Raw genomic sequence first — 13,320 nt, forward strand, 5'->3', positions numbered from 1 at the left:
TCCGCCGAGATCTGCAAGGTTGAGGCGGAATAGAAATCAGTAATATAATATAATTTTACCTAAATTTCTCTACCTTTTTATGGCCCTTCCAATTCATATTCCAAAAATGTTTATTTTTCCGTCTTAATAGGAAGGTCTTCAGCTATATTTGGAAGCGGAAGCCTCCGAGGGCTAATCGGGCTACTTTGTATCAGGTCCGAATGAGAGGGGGGATGGGGATTCCCTATTTCACCCTATATCATCAAGCAGCGCAGCTACAAATTTGGGGAGATTGAGTTGGTCCACTCTATAGACCATGACTTCGTTTGGAACAATCTTTGATACCTTCTATTCCCCTGTGGGCCCTTCCTTAGCTCCCGGTGGATAGAATATGTCAATTACTTGGAGACCTACCTATTCTCATGCAGATACCATTACAGACTTGGCTTAGGGTACAACAGAGGTTTTTCCCTGAACATCATTATTTTTTGTTGTCCCATATTTCTTTTCTTCCTGACTTCCCCCTGAATCAGTGTTACTCTGCCTTTCTACGCTGAGCTCAGTCTCTTTGCGTACTCTTAATCAGATTTGGGATGATCCCTTTTGAAGAGTTGGTGGAGGAATTTGGGCTCCGGAACTCTGATTTATTTCACTATAACCAATTGAGGGCTTTTCTTAGAATTAAAGGGCGAGTGGAATTGGAGTTGGGGGAAACACATTTAGAATGGGCATTGAGATTGGGAGGGCTCTGGGGCAACTTTATAGAGCTCTTTTGGTGCAGACAAATCCTTCTGCCACTTATGTAGCTCTCTGGGAAAAGGATTTGGATGACTGTTTTACTCAGTCAGGTATGTTCAATCATTTGTTTTTGGTCTCCATAGCTGTGTCTCTTGTGGAGAATGGTTATAAAACAATTTTACCAGTGGTACTTGACTCCAGCCAGGCTTTCTCGGATGTTTCCAGCCACCTTGGATCAGTGTTGGCAAGGTAGAAGAGGCACCTTTTTGCACATTTGGTAGTCCTGTCCAGAGATCATGGCTTTTTGGAATTTGATTTTGCAATTATTAACAGCTATTTCTTCTGTTATATATCCATGGTGGGTGGAATATTGTGTTTTGTATGCCCGCCCGCTTGCCGGGGATTTCTCAGAAGGTTCATAAATTTGCTATATCATTGTTTGTAGCAGCTAAAGTAGTGGTGGTGCACCATTGGAAGAAACCTTCGGCTCCTTCATTGGACTATATTTGCTTGATGTCTAAATTAACAGCGTTTAAATATGGTCGATTTAGTATATTTCATAAAGTCTGGGACTCTTATATAAATTAGCGAGGACTTGCAGCTGATTGATGTATGAGGTATCATTTCTCTATGTCTTTGTCTTTTCTTTCTCTTCTAAGTTTGTTGTTTTTCTTTGAGCCATGGACAAGTGAGGGTTGTGTTGTATGGGTTTGCTTTGTCTATGATGTTTTTGGGTTGCTTTTTTTCTCTCTTTGATGGAATACTTTTGTACTGACTATCTTTCAGAGTTGTTGATTAGCGCGGCGCTGCCCATCTGCGTTATGGGTCAATAACCAATTGATGTGTTGTATTCCATTTTTGTTCATTGCATAAAACTAAATTAATTAACAATGCAGGAAGTGCCAAACCTTGCGGCACGGCACGCCCATGATACAGTATGTAAAGCAGATACTTCATCCCGTTTCCACTTGCACATTTCTGTCAGTCAGATGAGATCAAACCCAAGCAAGCCCACTTCCCTGTAACCTTAGGTTTAATGATTTTGATAACTATTTCATCTATAATGCTACAAGTTAATAATGTAGTAAGATCTGTTCTCTTCAAACAACTTTGCCAAGGGCATTCATTATTTTCCAAGGATCATTTTTAATACAGGCCTACATACTTTCATCGCTTGATTTGTTTTCAACCATTTTTCCTAAGTCCTGTAAAGACTTCAAATTTTATAGGATACAGCAGCTAAAATTATCTTTCGTCTCAGAAAATATGAGCGTGCTCCACCTTCTCTAATTCATCTGCGTGCTTTCTTTAAATTATATTTGATGGTTCTTCATCTAAATATTTGATCAGTTTATTCTCCTTTCCAGGAGTTTGTAGGCCTTGCATGCTTTGCGTTCCTGCTTACTCCGTTACCGTCAGTATAAAAACATTCAGACACGCTCTCTTTATTAGTCCATCCCGTTTTGGAATTCTTTACCTAATAATTTGAGATATTCAAATTCATATATTACTGTATTTTCCTAAATCTCTCAAGACATTCTTGTTTAGAAAGCATTTTCTAAATGAATAATATTGTGCAGTGATTCTTTTTTTTCTTTTATATTGTGATCCATTTTGAACCTTTCAGTAAGGAAGTTGGTGAAATACAATCACTTCTATAACATAAGATAACCTCAAAATTAACAGTACTGAAAGCAGAGGAGGTTCAATAATACCATAAAATCCAACACTCTGGCCATTTAGTCAAAAATGAATCAGATGTAAAATTGGTCTGTAATCCACTGGATTCCAGAAACTGAATATTCCTCCATTTCACACAGATCAGCTCATGGGCCTCCTTCTTAGTTTCACTTTTGTGTGGAGAAGAACAGAATCTGCCTGTCTTCAGCCTTCAGGAACCGCTCCTTGGATGACAGAGATCTGAGCTGTAATGTGGCTAGATATGAAGTCTAGACAGAGCTATCAAAATGGCATAGACCCTGCACTTAAAGCCATATGAAATCATTGCAAAACCCATAGGAGAGAAGAGAGGGATAATTATGAGACAGTGTTTTAGAAATGCAAGGGCATTCTGAAAGGCCTGAAAACAGACCCATATTTGGGTTACATTAGGCGAGTAGAGAACTGTAGAAGATTTTGGGACATAAGGGCATGTTATGTTCTCCATACATTTTTCAGTGCTGTAAATCTCTTGTCACTTTAACAACTCTATTAAACATGCCAATTTTAAATTCTTCAATGAGTAAACAACTTAAATGACAAAACCCATACAGTACAAGAAAAAAGGATACTTCAGTTAATTTGCTGACATGGACTGATTTCAAGGAGAATATAAGAAAACACTTGTAGCAGATGTTTACTTAATGTTAATAGACGTTAAGTAATGGGCAGCTTCCTTGCAGGCAAACATTTGCACTTCTAAGGATTACGGACTGGCAGTCAGCTATTTCATTAACACAACCTTATTTCTGCTACCATTGGACTGGTGCCAGGCAGGAAAGTAGGAGACATAGTGGGAACAAATGCATCAATATTTGGACCTGGCAGCAAGTCTATTTGGTTTTGTGGGGTTTTTTTTTAACAGTGGCCATGGTATTTAAAAAATGTATATTTGGCACCGCATTTAACTTTAAAAGGTAGAATATGACCAACTGAGCAGAAAGGAAATCTAAAGGGTGCAGTTGCAAAGGTTAAACAGCATCCATATGCAACTGTAATAAGACTGACTTGGAAGCTTGAACTGTATGCGTTCCATGCATTTGAAAAGGTAAACGATTGAAGGACTGTCAATGTGTTTAAATGGTGAGGTGAAAGGATGCCGTTCATAAAAAGAAAAGTAGATCACAGTAAAGGAAGCAGGAAAGAGCTTAATTACTGGCAAGTTAGAGGCAAAGTTTCAAAAAGAAAGCTAAAGAGTTATTAACATAGAAACCCAGAACTGATGGCAGATCCAAGACCAGACTGCTTATTCAGTCTGCCCATCTAAATACCAACTACTAATCTCTCCCTCTGCGTTTGTCACATGCTTTCTTGAATGCAAATGGTTCTCATGGAAATTCACTCACCCCCCTTCCATGAAGTAGTATTTCCTTAGGTTACTCCTGGGTTTGTCACCTCATCCTATGCTATCTCACACCAGCACTTCCTTTCATAGAAACATGATAGCAGATAAAGGTCAAATGGCCAAATGTCCATCTGCAATAACCATTATCTCTTCCTCTCCCTAAGATATCCCACATGACTATCCCAAGCTTTCTTGAAATCAGACAGTCTCTGTCTCCACCACCTCTACCAGGAGACTGTTCCAAGCATCTACCACCCTTTCTGTAAAAAAAGTATTTCCTTTGATTATTCCAGAGCCTATCACAACTTCATCCTATGCTCTCTCATTCCAGAGCTTCCTTTTAAATGAAAGAGACTCGACTCATGCGCATTTACACCACATAGGTATTTAAACGTCTCTATCATATCTCCCTTCTCCCGCCTTTCCTCCAGAGTATACAGATTGAGATCTTTAAGCCTGTCCCCATACGACTTATGATGAAGTCCATGCACCATTTCAGTAGCCTTCCTCTGGACCAACTCCATCCTTTTTATATCTTTTTGTAGGTGCGGCCTCCAGAATTGTACACAATATTCTAAATGAGGTCGCACCAAAGTCTTATACAGTCTTCGCATGGAACAGCAGATGGTGGAAAATATTCCTCTATAGGCCTTGCCCTGTCTCCCTCTTGATAGATTACACCAGCTTTTGCCACATCTTGATGTTTTTATGAGAGTATTCTTAGCCACTTGAATCAAACAGCAAGTTAAGTAGTTTCCTGATAGGAAGTATTTTCTTCTCTCTGCTATTTCTTTTCTTCCTGACTTTCCCCCTAGCCAGGGGTAGGCAATTCCGGTCCTCAAGAGCTGGAGTCAGGTCAGGTTTTCAGGCTATCCACAATGAATATGTATGAGATGGATTTGCATGCACTGCCTCCTTGAGATGCAAATCTGGAACGCTTTTCCGGAGGCTGTTATAGGGGAAAGCACCCTTCAGGGATTCAAGAAAAGGTTGGATAAGTTCCTACTGGAACAGAACATACACAAGTAAGGCTAGACTCAAATAGGGCATTGGTCTTTTACCTAAGGGCTGCCACGTGAGCGGACTGCTGGGCACGATGGACCACTGGTCTGACCCAGCAGTGGCAAATCTTATGTTTATCTCATGCATATTTATTGAGGATATCCTGAAAACCTGACCTGGCTCTTGAGGACCAGAATTGCCTACCCCTGCCCTAACCAATATTATAGGACCTTTCTTAATTGAGCTAAACTTTTTTACATATTCATAGCCATGTATGGGTGGGGGGAGCCATGCTTTCCTTTGATGGCCTTGCTGAGGAATATGGGAGGCTAAGGAACAGATGGCTGGCCGGAAGGATGCCATCAGTAATAGTGCTTCCTCTGCAGTTTTAACTTTCTTGGTGGTGTTTCTCACTGTTATCTGCAGCGCAAAGGGGTAGAACCACCAATATTTGTAGCCCTGCTGCCGCAAAATCCCTACTCTCTCCAGCCAGCAGGCCCACCTCTTCAAAATAGTGGACCTTCCCCTCTCCAGTTCATCCTGGGATGCACTGGGAGGGGCCTGAGGCTCTGATTGGCCCAGGTTGTTTAAGGCCTCCTCCCCAGTTCATCCTGAGATGCACCGAGGAGGAGCCTAAGGCTCTGATTGGCCCAGACTCCTAAGGCCCCACCCATAGGAGGATGCACTGGAGAGGGGAAGGCCTGCCATTTTGAAGAGGTGGGCCAGAGGGAGTAGGCATCCCTGTGGCCAGCCATCTAAGTAAGGTAAGGGAGAGAGGGCAGGGTTCATTGGAGGCACGGGGGATGAGGTTGCGTGGTGGCAGGAGAGAGTGGGCATCCCTCCCACTGCTGAAGGGGTGTTGTTTTGCGACGGAAGGGGAGATGCAACATTGGCTTTTAACAAGCATGTCTAAGACGCCTTTTCTCCCACAAAAACTACTATAATTCATAAGACACGGCTATAATACACGCGTTCAAGAAGCGTGCTTTTACCACTCCCCCTAAATAAAACCCAAACAAACTATAATTTATGTGAATCATGTAATTTTTATTTTGTTTCATTAGCCACAGTCAAAACACACGCCACAAAATGCACTTTTCACAATGCTGGAATTGTACCAACACCCCCGGACCAGTCACTGATTTTATGTTGCTAAAAGCTGACACTGCTCTTGGAGTTGGCAATGTTGAAGAATCCACCAGAGTGCTCATTTAAATATTGAAGAGCCCATTTGTATGGCAGTGTCAGAGACTGCTAGAAAGCTCACAAAAGACGGTGATAAGCCGTTTTGATAATCTGCCGCTAAAATGCATGCAGGCTAAACTGGCTGGAATCAGTTTAGTGGCCGCATTAAAGGCAACCTTAATTTTTGAGAATCTGGCCCTATGTTCCATCTTTCCCCTGGTGTATCTGAACCTTTTCTATTATGTAATTTATAGAGTTATTTTCTAACTTTCTGGATGGCTTTTTAAAGTATTTTGTAATCACTTAGACTTGGCTGGTCCAAAATTATGCAATTCATCAAGTATAATGAATAAACATGAATACAAACCTTCTCCTATCAAAGAACAGTGAGGCTTCTGTATAAGGTAAGTTCTTGCTTTAGCTCTTTCCCTGGATGAGAGATTGATCCATGCCATAAGAACATAAGAAATTGCTTCCACTGGGTCAGACCAGAGGTCCATCGCGCCCAGCGGTCCGCACCCGCGGCAGCCCATCAGGTCCATGACCTGTTAAGTGGTCCCTGACTTTCCTATAACCTATCTCTACTTTCTATCTGTACCCATCAATCCCCTTATCCTGCAGGAATTTATCTAAACCTTCCTTGAACCCCAGTAGCGTGCTCTGCCCTATCACAGCCTCCGGGAGCGCGTTCCATGTGTCCACCACCCTCTGAGTAAAGAAGAACTTCCTAGCATTTGTTCTAAACCTGTCCCCTTTCAATTTCTCCGAGTGCCCCCTTGTACTTGTGGTTCCCCATAGTTTGAAGAATCTGTCCCTGTCTACCTTCTCTAAGCCTTTCAAGATTTTGAAGGTTTCTATCAAGTCTCCTCTAAGTCTCCGCTTTTCCAGGAAGAATAGCCCCAGCTTTTTCAACCTGTCAGCGTAAGATAAGTTTTCCATACCTCTTATCAATTTAGTTGCTCTTCTCTGGACTCCCTCAAGAATTGCCATGTCCTTTTTGAGGTATGGTGACCGATACTGGACACAGAACTCCAGATGAGGGCGCACCATTGCACGATACAGCGGCATGATGACTTCCTTCGTCCTGGTCGTGATGCCCTTTTTGATAATACCCAGCATTCTGTTTGCTTTCTTTGAGGCTGTCGCACATTGTGACGATGCTTTCATTGTTGTATCCACCCACACCTCTAGGTCTCTTTCAAGGTTACTTACCCCAGCAATGAACCCCCCATCTTGTAACTGAACATCGGGTTATTTTTCCCTACATGCATGACCTTGCATTTCTTTATATTAAAGCTCATTTGCCACTTTTTTGCCCACTCTTCCAGTTTCGTTAGGTCCCTTTGCAGGTCTTCGCAGTCTTCCGTGGTTCTTACCCTGCTGCAAAGTTTGGTGTCATCTGCAAATTTAATAACCTCACATTTCATCCCTGTCTCCAAGTCGTTTATAAATATATTGAACAGGAGCGGTCCCAGCACCGACCCCTGCGGGATTCCACTCGTGACCCATTGCCAGTCTGAGTAATGGCCTTTTACTCCAACCCTCTGTTTCCTGCCTGCCAACCAGTGTTTCATCCATCGGTAGACATCCCCTTCCACCCCGTGGTTCCACAGCTTTTTAAGCAGTCGCTCATGGGGTACCGTATCGAAGGCTTTTTGGAAGTCAAGGTAAATGATGTCTATGGGTTCCCTCTTGTCCATCTGAACATAAGAATAGCCGCTGCTGGGTCAGACCAGTGGCCATCGTGCCCAGCAGCCCGCTCACACGGCGGCCCTTAGGTCAAAGACCAGTGCCCTGAGTCTAGCCTTACCTGCTTACGTTCTGGTTCAGTATGAACTTGTCTAACTTTGTCTTCAATCCCTGGAGGGTGTTTTCCCCTATAACAACCTCTGGAAGAGTGTTCCAGTTTTCTACCACACTCTGGGTGAAGAAGAACTTCCTTATGTTTCTACGGAATCTGTCCCCTTTTAACTTTAGAGAGTGCCCTCTCGTTCTTTCTACCTTGGAGAGGGTGAACAACCTGTCTTTATCTACCAAGTCTATTCCCTTCATTATCTTGAATGTTTCGATCATGTCCTCTCTCAGTCTCCTCTTTTCAAGGGAGACGAGGCTCAGTTTCTCTAATCTCTCACTGTACAGCAAGTCCTCCAGTCCCTTAACTATTTTAGTTGCTCTTCTCTGGACCCTCTCGAGTAGTACCATGTCCTTCTTCATGTACGGCAACCAGTGCTGGATGCAGTATTCCAGGTGGGGGCATACCATGGCCCAGTATAGCGGCATGATAACCTTCTCCGATCTGTTTGTGATCCTCTTCTTAATCATTCCTAGCATTCTGTTCACCCTTTTCGCTGCGCATTGCGCAGACGGCTTCATTGACTTGTCAACCAGTATTCCCAAGTCTCTTTCCTGGGGGGTCTCTCCAAGTACTGCACCTGACATCCTGTATTCGTGTATAATATTTTTCTTACCGACAAGCATCACCTTACACTTATCCATGTTAAACCTCATTTGCCATGTCACAGCCCATTTCTCGAGAATGTTTATGTCACATTGCAGGTCTTCGCAATCCTTCTGCATCCTCACTACTCTGAATAATTTTGTGTTTGTGTTTGCCCTTCCTTCTTTTGTTCCCCGTGAACCTTGACAGGCTGTGCCTGTTCCACTGTAAAATCAGAAACACTTTCCCCAGTCATAAGAGCTAAGTCCAGTATGGCTCCATACTTTGTGGGCTTGCTTTATTACCAACTGCCAGAACATTTCTCAGGGAAAAATGCTTGAGTACCTGAATAAATTAATGTAAACCGTTCTGAGCTCCCCTGGGAGAACGGTATAGAAAATTGAATGAATGAATAAATAAATAAATAAATAGAGAATCCTGGATCTCACTACTTCTAGGAGACCCCCACAGTAGGGATATGCTAATCAAAATCTTGCTGTAGGAAGGATCAGGAAACTCCAACGGGCTCTCTAAACCTGCTTATTCCCACTTGCTGTCAGAAGGATCTGGGAACTCCAGTGGACTCTCTAAACCCACTCATTCTCTTTTGCTGTTAGAAGGATCTGAGGACTACCAACAGCTCTTCAGTGCTGCTTTCTCTCTTTTCTACTAGGCACTATTCCTAAGGGAAAGGCACCAAGAAGGTGACAATGTATTTGTCTGAACCATTGATGAGTCTACTTTAATTTCTACCACATGAAATGAACCTTAAGTAGGCAAACGCAAGAAAAGGGATGGGAATTCAGATATCGATAGGTAGAAATAGTTCATCTGCCCTATTCCTGTCTTCATAGAAAGAAAGCTCTAGAAGAAGAGGTCAGCACAGGCTAAAATGTGTGTAGAATGAGCACCACAAGGAGATAATTAATCATACAGGGATGGTGGATTTGTAGTGCCTGAGCTTGATGTTGCTCTGTAGCATGGCAGCACTAATACACAGAATGGACAGGCTGTTTAAATCCTTATCTGCCCCACTGAGCAAGGTTTCGTTACAGATTCAAAGCCACCATAGGTCTGCAAAAGAAGCTCCATAAGAACATAATAGCCTTACTGGGTCAGACCAATGGTCAATCAAGCCCAGTAATCCATTCTCATGGTGGCCAATCCAGGTCCCTAATACCTGGCCAAAACCCAAAAAGTAGCAACATTCCATGCTACCAATCCAGGGCAAGCAGAGGCTTCCCCCATGTCTTTATCAATAACAGACTATGGACTTTTCCCTCCAGGAACTTATCCAAACCTTTCTTAGAACCAGCTACGCTATCTGCTCTTACCACAACCTCTGGCAATGCATTCCAAAGTTGAACTATTCTCTTAGTGAAAAAATATTTCCTCCTATTGCTTTTAAAAATATTTTTCTGTAACTTCATCGAATGTCCCCTAGTCTTTGTAATTTTTGACAGAGTGAAAAATCGATCCACTTGTACCCGTTCAACTCCACTCAGGATTTTATAGACTCCAATCATATCTCCCCTCAGCTGTCTCTTTTCCAAGCTGAAGAGCCCTAACCTCTTTAGTCTTTCCTCACATGAGAGGAGTTCTATACCCTTTATTATCTTGGTCACTCTTCTTTGAACCTTTTCTAGTACCACTATATCTTTTTTGAGATAAGGAGACCAGAACTGAATGCAATATTAAAGGTGAGGTTGCACCATTGAGTGATACCGAGGCATTATAACATTCTTAGTCTTGTTAACCATCCCTTTTTTAAAATAATTCCTAGCATCCTGTTTGCTTTTTTGGCCGCCACCACACATTGGGCAGATTTCATCGTATTGTCTACGATGACACCCAGATCTTTTTCTTGGGCGCTAACCCCCAAGGTGGACCCTAGCATCCAGTAACTGTGATTCGGGTTATTCTTCCCAATGTGCATCACTTTGCATTTGTCCACATTAAATTTCATCTGCCACTTGGACGCCTGTAATTTTTCACAATCCGCATGTGTTAACAACTTTGAACAGTTTAAGGCTTTAAGGTTTCAAGGTTTATTAAATATTTGATGAATCGCTGAATCTGTTTACAAAGCGATGTACATAATTATAAAATAGGATAGAATTAAAAAATACAAAATACATGAACATTGAGATTAAGACAGGACAAACATTAGTTGGAAGGGGAGGAGGGTAAAAAGATACATCTGTTATATCGAGAAAGACAAATAAGGGAAAAAACAAAAGGAAACAGGATAGTTAAAAAAAAATATATCATAAAAGTCGAAAAAGGTTTAAATGTTAAAAGCATCTTTAAAAAGGTGTGTTTTCAAGGATTTTTTAAAAGAAGGGATATCTTTTTCGTTTTTGATGTGTTTGAGGCAAAGAGTTCCACCATTGGGGACCGATTACAGAAAACATGTCTGATCTTCGTGTACCTATTATTTTTAGAGAAGGAACAACTAATAGATTTTGAAAAGATGATCTGAGTGTACGCGCAGAGCTGTGGGGAATTAGCATTCTTGATATAAACTGGGGTTCATTGTAAGCCAAAGTTTTAAATATAAGCAACATAACCTTAAACAATATGCGATGGCTAATAGGGAGCCAGTGAGCGTCAATAAATAATGGTGTAACATGATCATATTTTCTAGCGTTATAGATCAGTTTAATAGCACTATTTTGGATAATTTGCAGACATCGCTTTAGTTTAGTGTCATCTGCAAATTTAATCACTTCACTCATCGTTCCAATTTCCAGATCATTTATAAATAAGTTAAATAGCACCAATCCCAGTACAGACTCCTGTGCCACTCCACTGTTTACTCTCCTCCATTGAGAGAAATGAACATTTAACCCTACCCTCTGTTTTCTAAGTTCGCATGTTCTTTCAGCTCGTGCTTGGCCAGAAATCCCTCTCTCTCCTGCTGCCTCACGCACACAATTTAATTGGATACCCTTTGGGGTATGTTTGTTTTATTGTATTTATTACCTGCCTGTCATGATCCAAAGTGGGTCACAACCTAACAAAAGTGTCACATGGCCTAAAACCAATGAGCTGCCTTTGGACACTTCACTACACAGTTCATGTGCTCTGTGTATGGCTTTGGGCTATTAACAAATAAAAAAGTAGGATAGCATGTGCCTTTGGTGTTTCATATAACATGCTAAATATACTTAGAGGTTAGAAAAGGACAGGACTGCAGGACCCTGCTGCCATCTGCCTGTGGCTGACGCAGTGTACAGTCTCATAGACAGCCAAATGACGTGTCCTTCATGTGTTCTTTTGCAGAGCTAGCTTTGCTCCAGCCTGTTTGTCACATGAAATTATTACACGCAGGTAAGTTATTTTGGATGTCTTTCTGGCGCTCTCAATGTCTCCCTCACCCCCAACTAGTATGCTAGTGACCTCTCTTGCATGTCAGGCATGCCTCCACTTGTTTATTGACCCTCTGTATAAAGAGGTGTGTAATACTTTCATAATTTTCACACATTTAACTTCATTTACCAAGCTTTGACCCCACAGCCAAGGAGGGAAGGGGGTGTAATTTTTTTTAATACAAAAAGGCAATTTATAGTTTGGGCACCTATGTATCAAATTGGCTCCTAGTGCCAAAGCAGATGTCAACCCACATAGAAGGTACTGTAAAGGTGTATGTGCCTAGGTGTTTTATAAAATCTACATGCATATGGCAACATTGCTCTGTCTATCCTGTATCCCAGTAACGTGAATACACAAGGACTCCCCCCCTTATAAACTGACCCCTGGAGTGGGACAAAATCTTGGTAAATGAGACCCATTGTCTTCTTTCTGTATCTGTTTATCGGTGTCTCTGCTTTTGACCTGCACAGGCTCATTTTATTTGATTTTTTTTTGCAGTCATTGGATAGATATTCAGGTAAAAGGGACCTCATTACCTCGTGCCCTGCACTGCTGGGACAGAAGCCTCCAAGAGAACAAGAATGGGAAATCTCCCCTCAAGGGCTGCCCCCTTCATCTAATAGACAGTTGTCCTTGGCCTCACTGCAACCCCTCATGTCCAACAATCCGGGATCAACTGAGTGGGCAGGAGATGAATGTGATCCAGTTTCTGATGCATTTGGGTTTTGATGTGCAGAAGATGGCCCAGCAACAGGGCCTGGAGCCCACCAAACTTCTGGGAATGCTGAACAGTGGTAGCTAAAAGACCCGGGCTCACAACAAGAGATGGCACCAGACTAATGGTCCTGATCTCAAACATATTGTATTGCCTCCGATTTTTGAGCCCCCACCCTCACCTCAGGCCCCTCCATCCCCGATAACACAGGACCTGAAAGATACAAGGAAGCATTTTTACAATAAACATTGTTGGTAGATGTCATTAGCAAGACTCAGTCTATGCTGAAAAGCTCTGGCCACCGAGATACCAAATAAAGGTCACATGATTTTGCTGGGGACAGTTTCTTAAAAAAAACCAAGTTATTCAATGGAAAGAGGTATTGACCTTTCATCTAATCTGGCCATTGTAACGTGACTCATGAGCAAAGACACACAAAAGAGACATAGTCCATTCTATGGGGTTTTTAATTATGGAAAGCCAATCTCCTGCTAGACGGCCATTATAATTCTATTTATTGTATTATGTAAATCATATTTATAACTGCAGGAGCGAATGACTGTTCAAAGAATGTAAACAGTGCATGGTTTATAAAGGGCTTCATAACTGATTATACTATTAACAGAAGAGTTGCTGCTTTTGGTATTTGTCTATAACTGAATATTTGTACAGCAATGGCAGCTTCCTGTGATTTCACCCTAATGGAAGAGAGTGCAACAGCCCAGAACTGACATCTCCCCTCTAACTGCAGTCCATTATTGCATTAACATTGATTCAACAAAGGAGTGCAACCTTATTAGGTAGTAGGGTTATCTTTAGTGTTCT

The 13,320-nt window shown here is 41.9% G+C and overlaps 1 protein-coding gene across 3 annotated transcripts in view; it reads left to right on the forward strand.

The window, feature by feature from the left end:
- NOTUM (notum, palmitoleoyl-protein carboxylesterase) overlaps positions 1 to 13,106 on the forward strand; it is a 54,111-nt gene extending 41,005 nt beyond the window's left edge. For all 3 annotated transcript variants that reach the window (XM_033959949.1, XM_033959951.1, XM_033959950.1), the window contains 2 exons: positions 11,691 to 11,738; positions 12,279 to 13,106. In XM_033959949.1, coding sequence (XP_033815840.1) covers positions 11,691 to 11,738; positions 12,279 to 12,582 — 352 coding nt within the window. In that variant the 3' untranslated portion in view covers positions 12,583 to 13,106. The remainder of the gene's footprint in view (positions 1 to 11,690; positions 11,739 to 12,278) is intronic.
- Positions 13,107 to 13,320: the final 214 nt, after the last annotated feature.

The sequence above is a fragment of the Geotrypetes seraphini genome, chromosome 10, assembly GCF_902459505.1.
Source record: "Geotrypetes seraphini chromosome 10, aGeoSer1.1, whole genome shotgun sequence".
Classification (NCBI taxonomy): domain Eukaryota; kingdom Metazoa; phylum Chordata; class Amphibia; order Gymnophiona; family Dermophiidae; genus Geotrypetes; species Geotrypetes seraphini.